This window comes from Castanea sativa, chromosome 12 (assembly GCF_040712315.1).
Source record: "Castanea sativa cultivar Marrone di Chiusa Pesio chromosome 12, ASM4071231v1".
Taxonomy (NCBI): Eukaryota; Viridiplantae; Streptophyta; class Magnoliopsida; order Fagales; family Fagaceae; genus Castanea; species Castanea sativa.
Window position 1 is genome coordinate 30,511,870 of NC_134024.1, and position 18,075 is coordinate 30,529,944.

The following is an 18,075-nucleotide window of genomic DNA, read 5'->3' on the forward strand; positions in this document are numbered from 1 at the left end:
TGAAACTTCATGAATTAAAAGTGCTAGTTTAAAATTTCAAAATTAAAAGTGCTCGCTTAGATGAGTCGTAATCCAGATTTATTCATATACGCCCACAATCTTCTCGACTTTTTTTTTAAAATTATTATTTTATAGTTTTTGCCAGGGACTTTAGTTGAATCTACTACAACAATCCTCCCCCACCCCCCAAAAAAAAAAAAGACAAAATGGAGATGAATGTTTTTAAGACTAAGCACGTAAAACCAATATCTCTGAAAATTCCCAACAATAATTCCCAGCATAAATCATATATAAAACGAAAAGGCAAAAAAAGAAAAGAAGAGCTAAAACTAAAGCCGCCCACATTTTCCCAATAATCATGAAGCATATAAATTAGAGAGGTCTTCAGAGAAAGTTTTTTTAATAATATCTCTCTTGAGCTTGAGAGCTGCAGTGACTAGGCCAGATTCAGGAGTCCACAGTTCGGAAAGTAATTTGATTTTTGCCGGAATCTCAAATCTCTGTAATCGAGCCCTCTTTGCTTCCTGCAATCAGTAAACAAAATTATAAAAATTAAAATTAAAATTAGAGAGAGAGAGAGCTAAGTACTAGCAAGTTGAACCAGGTAGATGTTGCAGTTTCTGTTGTTAGGGGTTGATATTCATGTCAGTTTATAAAGATTGTATCAAAGAGAATGAAAGTGTTCCCAACATTAAAAGTTGAGACTAATGAAAGATGAAACCATACGGAGTTATGTAATCACCCACAAACCACACAGATAGAGTAAACCCAGGGAGAGTCGACCCTAAGACATCTGGTTCCCAAACCAGAGCCTTGATAAAACCAACTATGCATCGTCTGTCTATTGACTCTAAAATCACCATAGGCATAATCTCCCCCAAAAATTTACGTTTAATCCTGGATACTGGACATAAATAAAAGGTAAAATTTGCAAAATAATACTATTTTATTAATTGTTATTGAGAATTGGCACTAGTTAGAAAATATTTGGGAGAATATTTTTCATTAAATTACGTTCTCGAAAACACAATTGAAAACATGATTTTAGTTTAAACTTCTACTGACCTGACAAAGAGCTGAGGGGGTAATGTACACTTCAACATCATGTTTTGAAAACAAACATTTATATTCAAGTGAAAACACGATTTATGTTTCAATTATTTTACAAGGAAATACAATTTCAGTTAAATCAAATATGATTTCAGTATATAACACATTTGCCTTTGCCTTGAAATTGTACTTTGGAATCATGAACTCAAGGTAAATTTGATATGTGTACAAAATTTGCACCTACCCCACTCGAATCAGTAACTAGTCCTTCTGCTAAACTCCTCAAAACATGAAACTTTCAATCATAGTACATTGAAATCATGTTTTGGAAATACGTATTCATAAATCACATTTTGCCTAAAAATCGTGTTTTATTCGCAAGTTTTTCTCTAAAATTGGGCTTCAAAAACACGATTTTAATATAAATTTTGAAATTTATGAAATTGCACCCAACCTCCCCCCAAATCGTTAACTCTTTCTAAACTTTTGAAATATGTGTTTTCTCTTCATTTATTTTGTGCTGAAATCGTATTTTTAAAACATGATTTATGAAAATTGTGTTTCCAAATTACAATTTTAGTTTAAAACACTCATTTGAAAGTACCCATGTCTCCAAAACATGAAAATCATGTTTCAGTGTATATTTTGAAATCTGTGCATAGATATCTACTGGTGGAGTCATCATATTGATTTCAGCAGTATTTTTTTGAAATCATGTTTTCAAGTTTGAAATCACAAAAAGGTTATTCTACCAAATATTTTCTACATATTGTCATTTTTACTAATAAACTAATAAAATGGCATTAGTTCACAAATTTTGCGACACATAAATGCTTACAAATGAAAGGTAACTCATAACAATTATATAAGGTTGACCTCTTTAGAGCTTGAAGATAAATTCCTAAACATTAAACAAAATTCAAATCAAAGAAATTTGATCACAGTTTATACCTTTTGGATTGAAGCAAGCACTTCCTTCTTCGTTTCTTCTTTCTTGCACAAGTCTGCAAAGTCAGTAAAAGGAATTCCTTGCTTAGAAGCCCAATCTTCCACTGTATGCTGAGAAGGCACCACAAGAGCCACACAATAACTATGGAAGGGATCAGCATGCAACATGATATTGTCAATATAGGGGCTAACTTGGAGAACGGCTTCAACCTGTAGGAAAAAATATTAGGTCCTGAGGAACATCTAATTTAAATTTAGATTCATCTTGCAACATTCATACCTTGCCTAATGAGACATACTCTCCATGCTGAAGTTTGACAATGTCCTTTTTGCGGTCAATTACCTCAAGGCAACCATCAGCATGAAACTGCCCTATGTCACCTGTATAGAACCACCTCATTCCTCTCTCATCAACCTTTTACAACAAAAGAGAATAAGCAAAGCATAATTAACAAATCCCAACTACACCTGCCTTTGGCTAAAGGACTTAAATTTTCAAAATCTATCTTTCTTTTAATTGATAAAACAAATAGTATTCATCAAATTCTACCTTGTATGATTCTTTTGTTTTTTCTTCATTTTTGAAATATCCAAGTGTAACATTTGGACCACCAACGACTATCTCCCCACGAGGCTTTGGTGAATCACTAGTTAGATATCCACCTTCAGGCCAGTCAATTAACTGAGATAGAGAAGATTAAATGTTAATGTGGTCAAATTTAAATTGAATGTCTTTTCAAGAAAATGTAGAAATCAGATTGAAGGCACACCACATGATCTTAAAAGAAAATTCTCATTTGAAAGTTGGAACTATTAGATTGACTTTTATGACACTAATACTGGGTGTGGAAGAGAGAAAATGAGGGTTCGCCTAGGGGTGGGGGGTGGATGAGGGGTTTGCCATTAGCACTATAATACTGCAATGTGAATACTTTGAACCTAAGAGAGTAATGAGATATATAAGGTACAAGTATTGCAGTTACTATTCTTGTCAGTGTACAAAATTTGAATTCATGCTAGAGTAACCAAAAAAAGAAAAATTATATTAATGATAAAGAAAGTACCAGGGGGGAAAAAAGCTGATGCCTCAAGAATTGCTGTGTGGGGGGGGGGTTGTTATTTGAACCTTATATTGGAAACACCAAGAGGTACTAGTTGAGCTACAAGGCTCTTGGCCATTATAATATTAATATTATTCAGGCATCGCTTATAAATATAAATATAAAGCTGTTAATGGACAAGAAAGGCAACACTTCTGAGAACCCACTTCAGCATGAAAGGCACATGCTCTGCAAATTGCTACACTTCGTTTTCTAAATTTTCAGAAGTTATAAGGCTTTGTGTGACACAAGCTTCTCTAATCCATGATGCCAAGGGAATGCTAGGTGTGATGCTTAGACATTTATTATATTTCTTTTTTTTTTCCCAAATTTCCAAAACCTTGAAACCTAGCATACACCAGTTGATTTGTCATGTTTTAAACCCAAAACTTCAAACCCTGAACCACCCATCCCTCAAATAGCCCCAAATACTCATAAAGAGCCAAAGCACTATTCACAACCTTGAAACAAGAACCCAGACTTTGACTTTTCCTTTTTATTTATCCCAAATCCTACCATCCCTTTCACCATTAGAAACCCTAATTCCTTACTATTCTCTGGCCTTTTCCCACCAAACCCTAACCCTAATTCCTCAAAATCCAAGCGCTGCCAGACCTGATCCAGGAATTCTAATTATGATTTCTCCTTTTTCCTACATCAAGGCTTATATCATGCATTCAGTCTCATGCCTCAGAATGAGCTGCAAAACTTCTACCTTATGCATTAGCTGTAGAAAACATGAAAGGTGGACATACTGATGCTAAACAGGAATGAATAAATGAATTTCTCAACTAACTGATCACCAGCCTCAGTTTGGAAGTCACACAACCTTTTGAAAGAGATGCACATGTTGCTCGAAAAGGTTTTCATCTAAGCAGATGAGGTATGGTTCTTTTCAGTTATTCAGTACCTTAATGAATGAGCAGGGAAGTGGAGCTCCAACACGACCAACAGATCTATCATCGAACTCAGAGAATGTTGCACCAGCAGTAGTCTCAGTAAGACCATAACCTTGACCTATTGGAGCACTGGAAAATAGTCATCCGATTAGAGTGTGATATAAAAATAAAAAAATATAATAAAATAAAATCAAGAAAATCATGAGAACTGTCCAAGGTAAAATCTTGTGTTACCAGAGTTCCCTCGTAATAATTAAACTGGGTGTTTTTCACATGGTCAATTATAAACCTTAAATGCACATTATCTAATAACATCAGAAAGCATTCTTTTTCTACACTTTTTTTCCTTTAAGGATGTGAAAAGGCATTCTTTTCTACAAAAATCTTTCCTAGGTTTTGAAACAATAGGTGGTAAAATCCTGAAAAAAACAAATCAATGTTTCTGAACTCTATTCACACCTTCACAGTTATCAAAACCACACTGGATTATTTAGCAAAGCTCCTACAGATAACATAACCAGGGACAAAAAGTGGTTGCCATCAGTTTTTATGTTTGGGCAGCCCATTGACATGCCCTTCAATAATCCCCATTCAGAGTTAATAAGAGATGTATCATTATCAACTATAAACTTTAATATACAGGAAACAAAATATAAATCATTGGTCTTGCAGTCACTCCCTAAGATATAATGGGGCATTAACTGTGATGTTTTAATTCTGTTCTCAAATACTCTTACATACAATGGGCATACATAGAGGTAACAATTAGGAAGTTCAGCCTGATGGCTAGATTCCAATAGAGACAGCAACTACAGGTTCTTACAGAACATAAAGTAACAGTGAGAAAGCTTGTAACCAAGCATTAGATGTAGAGTTCATATTATCATCAGAGTAATTGTTTAACAGTTTGTCTTTTGCTGCAAAGTTCAACTCTTTTGGATTAATTCAAATTGAATGAGGAGCTCACGTTCCAAACAGTTACACTTCACAATAACTTAGTTGCAGGCAACCAAGAAAAGAAAATTCACAAATTTCTATAATATTTACTTAAGTTTGTGAAATGTGTAGCTCTATGCCTATGTGCTGTGTATGAGAAAGAGAGTGGTTAGAATTATACACTGGAAGGAATCAGCAACTCCTACACTGGAAGTACTTAAACTCAAAAGTTTCAGGGATACTAACCCAAGACAAATATTGATGAATCTTTGAGTATCACAGGAGAGAGGAGCACCTCCAGACAGCAAAAAGCGGATACGGCCTCCCAAAACTGCCTGGACCTTTCTAAACACAAGAAAGTTCCACAGAACTCTTTCCAGGCCCCAAGCCCCAAACCAACTACCATTAACTGCAGACAAACTGCGATCATATGCCAAGTGAAACAACTTCTTCGATAATCCACCTGTTGCATTCACCTGAAGTATTGGGAAGATATAGTGATGGCTCACCTTATATTTGGAAAAGTTTCATACAATCTAAGAAGCAGATATGTAGATGCATAGAAACAAACACATAAACATGCATTTAATTGTGTACATGTAAGTATTCATGCAGGTACCATATGCATGTCAAAATTTACAAACCTTCTTGAGCACCCCATCACGAACACGATCGAGAATGGCTGGGACAGCCGTCATTACAGTTGGCAACAGCATGGAGGCATCTCCCTTTGTTCCCTTTTTTACCTTGCTTGATGTATCAGTAAGTGTCAAAGGGGATCCGTATCCTATGGCAGTTCCAACAGCAGCCATCACATTCTAGAACAAAATGAGTGAAAGTAGTTTCAAGAACATTAGAAAGGAAAGGTAAAAATATAATAACCTATTCCTATAAATGGATGCAAAATACTTTTTGAACTACTATAGTTATAGATAAAACCAGAATACAGATTCAACATACCTCAGCAGCTAATTCAAGGATATGAGCCATGGGAAGGTATGCCAGATAAATATCATTGCTTCCAAGGCCTGGAACAATTGTCATGACAGCAGAAACTGTAGCAAGGACATTGGCATGTGTCATCATCACACCCTGTATAAAGTGGAAAACCGAGTGAATTAGTACTAGATAAGTATCACATAAATATGAATACCTTACCATATGCAAGTTGCAAATATTTTTATCTATAATATGTAAAGTTCTTTAGAAGATATGAATAGATCAGGAACCACCATTTAAAAATAAAAACCCTAGAATTGTGAAAAATCACAAAACCCTTGGAAGAGAAGGAATCAGCCATCCAAAAAGATATAGGGAGCATAAATGTAGCTTTTAAACTTATAGGCTCATAGCTTCAGGAATAACTGTCCAATCCAAACTGCACCATAACTATCCGCCAAAATGTTTCACCAGTAGGGGTGAACACCACCGATCTAGCACCAACAATCCGACCAGAGTTTGCACCACTCAAACAGCCAAATGAGGATGCTGACAGTACTTGGGGTGGTGGTCAGAGCACTCCAGGCCTTTTCGACATCGGCCAGATCTATTTGATTTGTTCTGTGGGTAATAGGTTTGATTGTGTTTTAGATCTTAGGTTTTGGGTTTGAATCATTTGCTTGTGCTTTAGATCTTAGGTTTCTGTGTTTGAAATCTCTATCCCTCTCTCTCTCTCTTGTTTCAGATCTCTCTCTATCATGCAACTGTGGCCACCAACTTCCACGCTGATGGAAGCTGCCACTGATGTTGCTGGAATAAAAATCTGCGGTGAGATGACGGTTCGCATTCTTTAGGAAACCGATGTTGGCGGCATGGCCCTAAAAACCCTCCCAAAGCCGGCCACACCGGCCAATGAACACCCCTATAATCACCAGCCAGTTGTTTGGAACACCACTAATTACAAAGACCACCATTTCTCCTTTAATATCTGAACGTGAGTATACTGAGGATCATAGTTGACTAGCCACTTGAATTGTGAAAATCAGGTCACTTCACTACATTTACATTTTTTTCTATCTAAAAATAAAAAAATTTCAAATTTTCATTAAAAAAAGAATCTAAAATTTACCAAGTTTCTTCATTGCTTTCTAGTTACAAATATTTAACTCACCATATACAATATTTTTAGGATTTTGTATTACTTCTACATTGTAGTGCTAATACTCATATGATGGGCCATGCCATGCATATAACCAACTGATCAAACTAGCAAACTAGGAATTGGCTGCACTTGCCAGGGCTCTCTCATATTGCTGAGAAATGAACTTACAAACCATTTTGAGGAAAGTCCTAAACCCACCCCCCACCCGCTATTGAAAGAGAGAGACATGAATCAAACATTCAAAAACCAACTGAGATAATTAATCAGGTGCAGAGGTGACAAAACTTGATAGAAACTACTAGAATTATATCTTTTTTATGCTTCTAACCTTAGGTAATCCAGTACTCCCACTTGTGTACATTATAACTGCAATATCAGCTGAAAGAGGTAAGTCAGCATCAAGAGGATTTTGTCTGCCAAGTATTTCCACATCTGCAAATGAAGTAATTTTCCAGCTTTTGCTCTGCTCAACATAGGACGCATTAGATGGGATCTCATCATCCATACATATCACGCGTTTCACCGTGTCAAGTTGTCCACTTATCTCTATAATTTTCTTGAGTTCTTTGTGCCCACATATCACGGTAGTAGCCTCTGTCTGAAACCAACAAGTAAATAAAATTAAGCAATATTGAGCAGAAATGAGCACTAACTGGAGCTGGAACTTGAACTAGCATATTAACTCCAGTTGTTGAATTCCACAAGTGGACTGAGTCATTATGGATGAGCTTTAGGAAATAAAGTAACCATATAAAATTGGAACATTAACTGATTAGTAACATGTCAATTGCGTAACCAATCTTCTGAGTTGTTGATTACAACCTAGACACTCTTTATTTAGGTAAGCATACAAGAAAGCTACAACTAAAATAAGGGATTGCTAATTTCAGGAACTAAGGTTCATAACTCATCAAAATTATGGAACAAATCTTTTTTTTTTTTTTCAAAAAAGAGGGTTTCTAGAGGAATGTTTAAAATGCATGTGTAACAAATTAGGTTTTGTAAACAATTAACTACCTTCTTCATTATTTTTTTTAATTCCACAATTACCTAACAGCTTCATCGGAACACAAAAATACCACCCTCAGAAATGTTTTCAGAAAAGAAAATACTGTTTTTCTTTTTGTGGGTTGAGTGAGAGGAAATCAAAAGTGAGAAATCATACTTTTCCCAAAGAGTGCATATGCTAAGATATTAATATTTCATTTAACGCTCCACTTAAATTACAATAACATCCTGAAGTTCCCATAATCTGCTGAATGAAGCTAGTTATAATTTATAAAATACCCACAAAAGTGATATATAAGAGAAGGAATGTGATGAAATCTAAGGTAATGGTCCAGTAACAAAGTTATGCTATCACATGGGGAATAGCAGATAACATGACAGCTTTGTCTTCTCATGTTTAAACTGATATTGTGAGTAAGGGTATTCAAGCAGGGACTTAAAGCACCTAAAAAGGCTTGGTAACACGATATTTAATGCCAACTGAATTGTTTGGGGGGGGGGGGGGGGGTTTGAGGTTCACAGAGAGAGAGAGAGAGAGAGAGAGAGAGAGAGAGAGAGAGAGAACCTCATTTAATGAGTGACATAGAGCCTCCTCCCCTAAAGATGCATATATAGTCACAACAGTGACATTGCGCCTAAAGCAACCCTGATATAGAAAACTGAATCAGATATATTATACAACTACTTATCAAAAATATATATTATACAACTGTGAGAAGCAGAGGTATTATAAAACTATCGATTGCATCTCTATCATAATAGTCTTTATTTATTAAACATAAGAGATATACAAAAAATAGTGTGCTTTTTGAGAGTTGAATCCCAGAATAAACAGACTACACATCCTAGGAATCATGTCAATGCTTACATCAAATTTAATGCTACCATCATCCTCACATGCAATTTAGTAAATGTTATAATTCTAGAATGATATAGCTCAGTTATTTTGTATCACTATATCTTAGATAATTTAAAATCCAACCATATGTGCAATAAAACAGAGTTTCCATTTATATCCAAAACCTGCACATAAAGATAATTAAATTCAATGAAAGAATGATCCATTTTAAATGTAAGTGGACCCATAAGACAATGAACCTGCAATGCAATGAACCACTCCTCTCTTGTGTCAGCAAAGATAGCTACGCGTTCTTCCCTTTTGTGCCCAAGTTGAGCTAATCCAGAAGCAAAGTTGCACACAACTTCAAATGCTTTCCCATAGGTTAGCCACTCATAGTCTCCCAAATGAAGCTTTTCAAAGGACCTTCCATCTTCAGTCACTTCAATCTCCCTTGCAATCAACTTCCTAGTTCCAAGTAAGTGTTTATCTCGGTACAGCTTGCATGAACGCTCAAAAAGTTCTGCAAGACTTGAGATACCTTCCCATGCTGTTTGCACTGGGGAAGTGACCCGACGGTTTCGGATAGCATACCCAGGTTCCCCACCAACATCAACTAGCAAACCTCGTTTCTTTGAATTCTTGGAATTCCGAAGTAGCAGAGTAACTAAAAGAGGAACAAGAACGCCAACAATGTAGGCACTCATCTTTCAACAACTAAATGGCCCAACAGAGTCAATCCTGATAAAAGAGTTACATTCCCTCAGTGATAACTTCAGCACAAAAAAACAAGGTCTACAAAATATATAAAATCAAGTCTCACAAGTAAATAATCATATCAAAATGAAAGGTCAACTAAATGTCAATATCAATAAATCCTAATAGCGAACTACCAAGCGTCTATGTCACATTTTCATAAAATCAAAGGATTACGTAGCGGACCGGTAAGTCCATAAATGAAATGCATAGTATAATATAAAGCCTTTGGTATGAGCTAATAAGGGTTTTATTTCAAAATATAATTAAATCATCCAACCCAAAAGCTTGACTGACACAAGACAAACTAGAACAATTCAACGGGAAAATTTAGAAGACAAAAAAATAAAGGATAAAACCTAGGAACCAGCACCTAGGCTTGCTTGGAGTCAGCACCAAGCAAAGGAAAAACCAGTAAAAATCAACACCTAGGTTTGGCTAGAGTCAGCACCAGACCATAAAACCAAAAGAAACATTATTAATCACAGAATCTCTCCTTTTATAGGAGTACAATACTAATAGAGGGATACAAAACTGAAACTTTAATTGTCATAGGAAACCCTAGTGACTTTTTACAAAAATACCCTAGATTTTAAATTTAAAAAAAAAAATTAACCTAGTACATACTACAGCCAAAAATTTTAAAAAAAATACAATTAACAGCCAAAAAAAAAATAAAACTAAATTAAAATAAATTCCTTGTGCATCCCACATCATCAACCTTGTAGATGGAGAGACCCAACAAGTATATCTACCCATATCCAACCACACATATAATTAATGCGGGATTCCTTAACACCACCTCTCAGATCTAGGCCCAATAAAAACTGAAACTAAAAAAAAAAAAAAGGGCTGACACAATTTTTTGATTAGTAATAACTAATAAGTTTTATTAAGAGAAATGGAATGCACCAAGTACACAGGATGTATACTAGATGTACATCACAACTAAGCTCTGAGAATACAATGATCTATAAGCTTCAATTAAGTTGGAAACAATAAAGGATCCTGTTGCCAAAGTCCACTTAAGTGAAGTTCACAGGAACTACAATTTCAGGTCTAGAATACTCCCATTCACACCCCCTCAAAAAGGCCAATGACATAGCTGAAATTGAACCAACACAAATGGACCAAAAACATGGAGTTCAAGAACAAACAAACTAGATTTTGATACCATGCTAAAGACCCAACCCAAAAGCTTAAGCTTGAAAAGCCCAGCAAGTATGTATATCCATTAACCAGACACATTTCCAACTCAAGTGGGATTCAAATACTATATCACATCAAACTTCTTGAGTTACAAAACGAGATATGTCCCAGATAATGGTGCAAGCGTTCAACAACTACAAAATAAATAATTGAGAAGTCCTTAAGTAATATTAATTTGAGAGTGAGATTTATGTGGATGTCACAACAAAAACTTTGGTCTTTTCTTTTCCTTTTTTATAGGCATACGTGGATGTCAAAAATAAAAGAGAGAGAGACTAAATCAACGTAGGAAAATCAACATATTTTGACACACCCTACAAAAAACAAAAAAAGACAAAAAAAAAAAAATCAAAGGCCAATAAAATGAGGGACTGAAAGAGAAGATAAATCAGATGGACATTTGGTTAATTTGAGAGCACAGTGTCAAATAAAAGTTGCCAAATACTACAAGTGTCCATCACATCAAGATTGAACTTTCTAATTCTCAGAGCACATTTGGTACACTGTAATAGTAATTCATTGTAATAAGAATAAGTATTACAAAGAATACAAGTAGATGATAGGAATAAATTATTCCATTTCATTTTTTTGGTGATAACACAAGAAAAGAATCCTTAAGGCGGTGGAAAGGCTTCATATTTTAATTAAATTTCATAATATACCCTTTTAAAAAAATATAATATATATTTGCACTTCTTGGTTTTTAGCATTCTATTACATACAAATTGAAAAAAAAAACACACACACACACATATATATATATATATTATAATTAATACTTCTGTTCTAATGAAGTTGTAGTTTTTCAATTTAAAAATATTAAACTAAAATTGCATAAAAGAAGTAACTTCATCCGAAACCAAGGACTGCTACAACCAAGAGATAATGTATGGGATTTCTCTAGAGAAAGTGCAATGCTGGGAATTGTGACTTATTGGTATTCTTCTTGTATTTATTTAGTTGTTTGTTTTAAAAGAAGAATTAGAAGAGATAAAAAGAAATTTCCCATCCTTTTTTTTTTTTTTTGGATAGGTAATAACATCTTTATTGATTAAAAAAAAAGTACAATGAGTTTACAATAGTAAACTCACTGCACAGAAAATTAAAGAAAATTAATCTCATCAAAAGCTAAGGAAGACTGACATAGAGATCATCAGCAAAGCTACGAACAAACAAAAACACTTGTTTGCTCTAGAGAGAGAGGGTATTTAATGGAGAAGAGAATAGAAGCAGTAGCCTTGGGCATATTGGGAACTTTATTTTAGTAACTATTTGTGTAGATTAAGGAATAGCAATTACAGCCATCTTCAAAAAGAATGGTTATTCTTTATTTTAAAGAATAGCTATCCCTTGTAATAAAAACACTACCAAACAACTAAATGGTTATTCCTATATAATAGCTATTCCATTACACTGTCTATTACAACATACCAAGCATACCCTCAGAATTCTTTCTAAGCTTTGTGAAATTTTCAGTTGTGCTCCACATATTCTTTTTGGAATTTGTAATATCGGAAAAGTACAACTTTCACTTTAAACTATTGAAGACAACTCTGCACAATTATTCAATAAAGATACATAAAAAAGGGTTTCTAGGACCTCATCAACCATTACCAATAATTAGTTTTTCAATAATAGGCAACCTTGCAAGCAATCATTTTTTGTTGACTAAAACAATTTGATAGTTACATTGGGAAACGTTTCCATTGGAAACACCAGGAGGTGTCAATTGAGCTACAAGGCTCATGACGGTGGCTAAAACAATGCAATGAACAAAATAAATGATTGTTCATATCCTCATAAACACAGCAAATAAGACTTAATAAATAAAATAAAAATAAATCCACAAATTCAAAGCCTTCTTCTCAATCCTTTGACCTATACATATAGACATAGACTTACCTCTATTTGGTTCCTTAAAATCTTTAGCGTGGCCCTGATTAGCACCTTACAGGAATGCTGGTCAGCTTTCCTGCAGTTTTCCCCCAGGGAATACCAGCTGCTAAAAGTACAGAATATGAATATCATTAGAAGATCTCCACAATTTATAATAGTGGTTGGAAAAAGATATTACAGCACACTACTAAGGAAAACTAAATCATAGATGCCCAGTGAAATTGTGTAACCGCATTTATTTTTTATATCAGAAGAAAAGAAAAGAAAAATCAGAAGTAATTTTTCACTTGTTTGCAGTGTTCAAAATGGAAACCCCCTTTTTTTGAGGGGGTAAGAGGAAACCTGTTTGTTAGTGACAATAGTTTCCTGCTTAACAGAACAGGAAACCGACTATAAATAAGTGATTATCAAATACTAAAATGCATAGTAAAAGTACATCAAACATCATTCTACAAAAAAGTTTTCTGCAATATAAAATTTGTCATCCTTGATAATAAAAATTTGCAAGATCAAAATATCTCAATTAAAATCTTTCATGGCAATCCAATCACTTGCAATCATTTCTTCTCATGCAAGCCTTAATTGAATAAACCTAATTCTTATTGCCCCAAATAAAGTAAAACCTTAAGTGCAAGCCATAGTGCCTAACACATAGGCGGTCAATATGATTATATGCTCATGGCTTCTCTTATAAACTCTGTTCCTATTGTAATCCATAATGCAAATCTACTTTTTTCATTAATTTCATCCTTATTATCTATGATTTCGGTTAGGAAGCACCTGCATGGATATGGCATAGGCACAGGTACGGGTACAAATACGGATACAGTACAACAACACGACAATTTTTATAAAAATTAGACACAAGTACGGCAGGAATACATATACTAATTAATTATTAAATATATATTTATTTATATTTTTATATATGGTTAAGCATTTATTTTTCATATAATATTAAACATATATCAATTAAATAGAAATAATGAATATTTTATTATTAATCTTTTTTTTTATATAAAATTAAGAATAATAGTGGATAATAAAGAAAATTCATTACTATTAAAGGATGTTCAAAAATAAGAATAGAGATATTTATTAATTTTCAAATGAAATATTATAAGTCAGAGCATGGATATTCCCTTCGTTTTGTGAAAGGGTATTCGATCCCATTTCAGGTTTACCACATAATTCAAAATGATATTATGACATACATATAACAAAGAAGCAATTATGGATTATATAATATTAAGATCACCACACCAACATCAATATTCATTACATTCTTAAAGTTTTAAACCACCCCTGAATTATTGTATATTTATTTAATTATCATAACAAAAGGAACGGAATCAAATGAAGCATAGCACAAAATCAATTGGAGAACAGAGTGGTAGTAGCATTTTCAGTTTCACACACTAACAACTACAACAACAAAAATGACTTCCGTAGAGAATTCAAACATGAATTTGAGAAACAAGAATTTAAAATCCAATATTAATAAATCAAATCATAATTATACTATTAAAAAAAAAAAAAACAAATCAAATGCATAGCATATACATTCCCAAAGAGCGTACAAACGCTAAAAATAAAAATAAAAATAAGAAGCATAAGGTTACAGGACACAAAAAAAGAAGAAGTAGAAGTACCTTTAGTTTTGGGCTATGAAAACAAGAACAAAAACAAAAAGGACTTGTACTTGTTCAAGTTCAAGTGGTGAGCATTGCGAGATTTGAAGGAAAGTAAGAGTGTGTAATTTGGGGATTATAAAGAGGAGAATGGTCGAAACGGAGGCGTTTTGGTAGACTTAACAACTAGTTGAGGGCGGAGAGATCGAGAGGAAGAAGGTAGGAGTTTCAGCTCTCTCTCTCTTAACTACTATGTATGTTTGTTGTTGTTGTTGTACTACGATTGATTGATTGAAGAGTAGTGGTAACTAGTAGTAACTAGTAAGTGCCAGAATCTCGTAAACTGTGTGTGTGTGTGTGTGTGTGTGTGTGTATATGGATTATGGGTTGGTGAATGTGGGCCGTGAAATACAATGAGTGATGGAAAGTTTAAGATGTGGAGGTTGTGGCCCATATCACTTATAAACTGGGCTATTCAATCCTAGCCGTTGGAAACTAGTAGTATAAAAATACTAGTGCTGATAAATTCAAACATATCGAGATTTGTCGTTGTCTCCAATTAAAGGATGATTTTGAAATCTCTTGTGTCATGTCAATGTGCATGCCTGTCTGCTTTGGCCTTTTTATAAATAGACCCAAATCTTTCGTTCTTCTGGTTATTTTTGCTCTTTTCTTGGCCTCAAACAATTGTTGTTAATACTCTAAATATTTTACAGGATGTAATAGTATTTCAATGGTTGAGAATCCTTGATTGAAAAAAAAAAAAATTTTGTTTTTTCTTTTAAGAAACGAATGAAAAGAGTTAAGAAGTAAAAATTTTAAAACTTTCTTTGATCCGGGGCCTAATATTGAAAGTCGACTTTTTAACTCTGAAGATCAGCTATTGAGAATATTTACATTCTGTTCACTACCTCCCAATACTTACAATATGGCTCCTCTATTGTATCTAAGGGATGCCTAAAAATACTACGGATAGCCAACAAAAGTCTTTTAAGAACAATAAGTCTAGCGGGCCAAAAAATTCACCCCCCACCCTCCCCACCCCTTGCCTTTTATGTTGTGATGGATCATTGGGTCCAAGTGTGATGTCACGTGGAAGAATATGTAAATCTTTTTTTATGGAAAATTTGATACTTGTAATTCTACTTTTTTTCAAATAATTTTTCATTTTACTCTTCTTGTCCGGATACTATCTTCACATTACCTCGTGAAATTAATTGCAAATTCAAAACTTTTTCTAAAATGGCACAAATAGCAATGGGATGTATCATCTTATAAGTAATATTTTTGTGTAAACCTAAATATACCAGTAGATTAAACTCAAGAACAAAATAATATTATGTAAATCTAAATATACTACAAATGGCTTCTTGGAGGTGTAGTACCTTCAAAGTATTTGAGTGTGTTTCCATCTCTCTCCGCCAATATAAAGCCTAATTCTTCATTCACTTGGAAAGAAATTTGTAAGTTGAAATTTGTGACTAATCAAGGGGCATATTTCTCAGTTGGCACTTGGCAATGGATCCTTAACAAGAGTTTTAGGAAGATCCTTAAGTTCCTACACTTGATTCACTCAAGCGATTTTTCAAATATGAGCATTCCAAGGTGTGACCCATGAATGTCACCACATCCGTCATGTTAATAACTCTCTTGGAAGCTGGATGTTATGAACTCATCCTAAGCATGAACCCAGGAGTACACCATAAACTCAAAGGTTAAAGTCAAAAGAGAAGTTACCACTTAGTTATAGGTCTAAGAACCAATTTTGAACCCTACATAGAGCCAAACTTAACCAAACTTAGGTTTAAAGTTTACGTATATTTTGGGAAGGTGTTAACACCTAAATCCACATGATCGAATGGATCAGCCTCTACTAATATTATTAGACCATTCCTTAATTTTTTTAAAAAATATTAGGATGGATCCATATCATAATCATGTATATATGAAAGATACTTTTTTTTTTTTTTTTTTTTGAGAATGATATGAAAGATACTTAAACAAACGTATCAATCAAATCTGTCAAGCACTAATTAAGGGAATCAAATTACATGATTAAAGAGAAATAACATCAAACATGCATTGATAAAGAAAGATCACATGAAAATATAAAAAGGAAACATTCTTGAAATCCGAGTTTTGAAAACAATTCAAATCATATCTTATTTAATAGGTAAATTTGAAATTAGGTCAAACCAACTCAAATATGGAAGGTCTAAATTTAACAATCAATCAAACCAAACCAAACATTTAATGGAAAACAAAATCAATCTTTAATGGGAAATCAAGTCAAACTAAGTAAAAAAATAATAATATAAATAAATTGCAAAATTAAGGAAAATGATAAATAATCAAATAATGAAAAAGGAAACAAATCAACCAGAGTTGTCAACTATCCATAACACGATAGTCATGCATACACATCTGCAAAGGTGCATACACATCTACAAAGATGCATATGCAACTCACTAAAACCTAATTCAGTACATAGGTTCTTACAAGAACCCTGAACCCTAATTCATCAAACAGCAAACTAGGTCACCTTGTTACTAGATTAACTCAACATAAGACACATTCAAACAATCAGATATTCACAATTTACCATAAAACTTAAACATACACGAGAAAACAATAACTCAAAGGAAAGAAAGAAAACAACAATGTGAATGTAAGTAACAAGGGAGTTGATCACTACACTAAGATTTTACCTTCCTGTGAGGATTTATTGTTTTGAAATTTCACTGACCTCTCAACGCATACAACACCAAAATTAGATTGAAATTGAGAGGGATTTTGAGAGCCTCTCTTTTTAGAACATAGTAATCATAACTCAAAGAAAAGATGTTTTCAAAAATTTTGGAGGTAATATTAAAAGTTAATTCTATCTAAAAGTGGACTGCTATAGAGAACTTTTGAGAGACTAAAAATCATGCTAGTGTGCTAGGCGAATTGAAAGAAAATATAATCTTCGCAAAGGTAGAGTAGACACTACTTTTTGACTATTGTGTATGTATATATTTTTCATGCATGTATTATTCATGTGGTATTAATTAAATATAGTATGTCTACCAGAATCAACATTTTTTATTTTTGTTTTGCGCCCCATAATTCTTCCACTGCCCGGCTTGTATGCATGTACCGTTCATGCGTACATGCTCCTTTGTCTTAAAAACAACATAGCTACTCTAATTTTAAATGGTAGGACCACTAGGGCTTAGTAAAGTTGAAGAATGACAATACAAGCATTCTCATCAAGAATACTAAACATTTTAGCATTTACCACTTCAAAATCCTACTTTATCAATTTTAACATACCATTTTACAATCCACCAAATATCAAACATTCTATTTTTTTTACAACTTCATTTAAATAATATTATTTTTATTTTACCACTTTCTCTCTCTTTCCACCACTTTCTTCTTAGTCCAAGCAACCCCAGTCACAGCCACACCCATAGCTAGCCACTGTCAGCCGCCACCACTATAAACCATCAACATTCAACAGCAACCCAAAATCATGGCCAACCCACTGCCACCACAATTAGCATCCATCCAGAAATCGACCCCATAGCCCAAAAAAAAAAAAACAACAACAATAACAACAATAAAAACTAAACTAAACTTGAGAGAGAGAAGCCTCACCATGTGAGGAAGAAAGGAAGGCAGAGGAAAACAAAACCCAGTGATGCGAACCTCAATCGAC

The 18,075-nt window shown here is 33.8% G+C and overlaps 1 protein-coding gene across 2 annotated transcripts; it reads right to left on the reverse strand.

The window, feature by feature from the left end:
* Positions 1-207: 207 nt before the first annotated feature.
* On the reverse strand, positions 208-14,719 carry LOC142619771 (long chain acyl-CoA synthetase 9, chloroplastic). 2 transcript variants are annotated; one of them, XM_075793048.1, is made up of 13 exons: positions 14,394-14,719; positions 12,748-12,844; positions 9,141-9,621; positions 8,608-8,688; positions 7,363-7,632; positions 5,894-6,025; positions 5,578-5,751; positions 5,180-5,409; positions 4,009-4,126; positions 2,549-2,680; positions 2,279-2,413; positions 2,002-2,208; positions 208-524 (listed from the first exon to the last, which is right to left on the reverse strand). In XM_075793048.1, the coding sequence occupies exons 3-13, from the start codon at positions 9,585-9,587 to the stop codon at positions 357-359; spliced, it is 2,094 nt and encodes a 697-aa protein (XP_075649163.1). In that variant the 5' UTR covers positions 9,588-9,621; positions 12,748-12,844; positions 14,394-14,719; the 3' UTR covers positions 208-356. The 2 variants fall into 2 exon arrangements, with proteins under 2 accessions (XP_075649163.1, XP_075649162.1); XM_075793047.1 differs by having other exon boundaries at positions 12,748-12,847.
* Positions 14,720-18,075: the final 3,356 nt, after the last annotated feature.

Excerpts from the sequence above, each read along its gene's own strand:
- LOC142619771 (XM_075793048.1), bottom strand. The coding sequence starts at position 9,587 with ATGAGTGCCTACATTGTTGGCGTTCTTGTTCCTCTTTTAGTTACTCTG. Across the intron at positions 6,026-7,362 it reads GGAGTACTGGATTACCTAAG|GGTGTGATGATGACACATGC; the intron begins GTTAGAAGCATA and ends CACTTTATACAG. Across the intron at positions 4,127-5,179 it reads TTCATCAATATTTGTCTTGG|TGCTCCAATAGGTCAAGGTT; the intron begins GTTAGTATCCCT and ends ACTATTTTCCAG.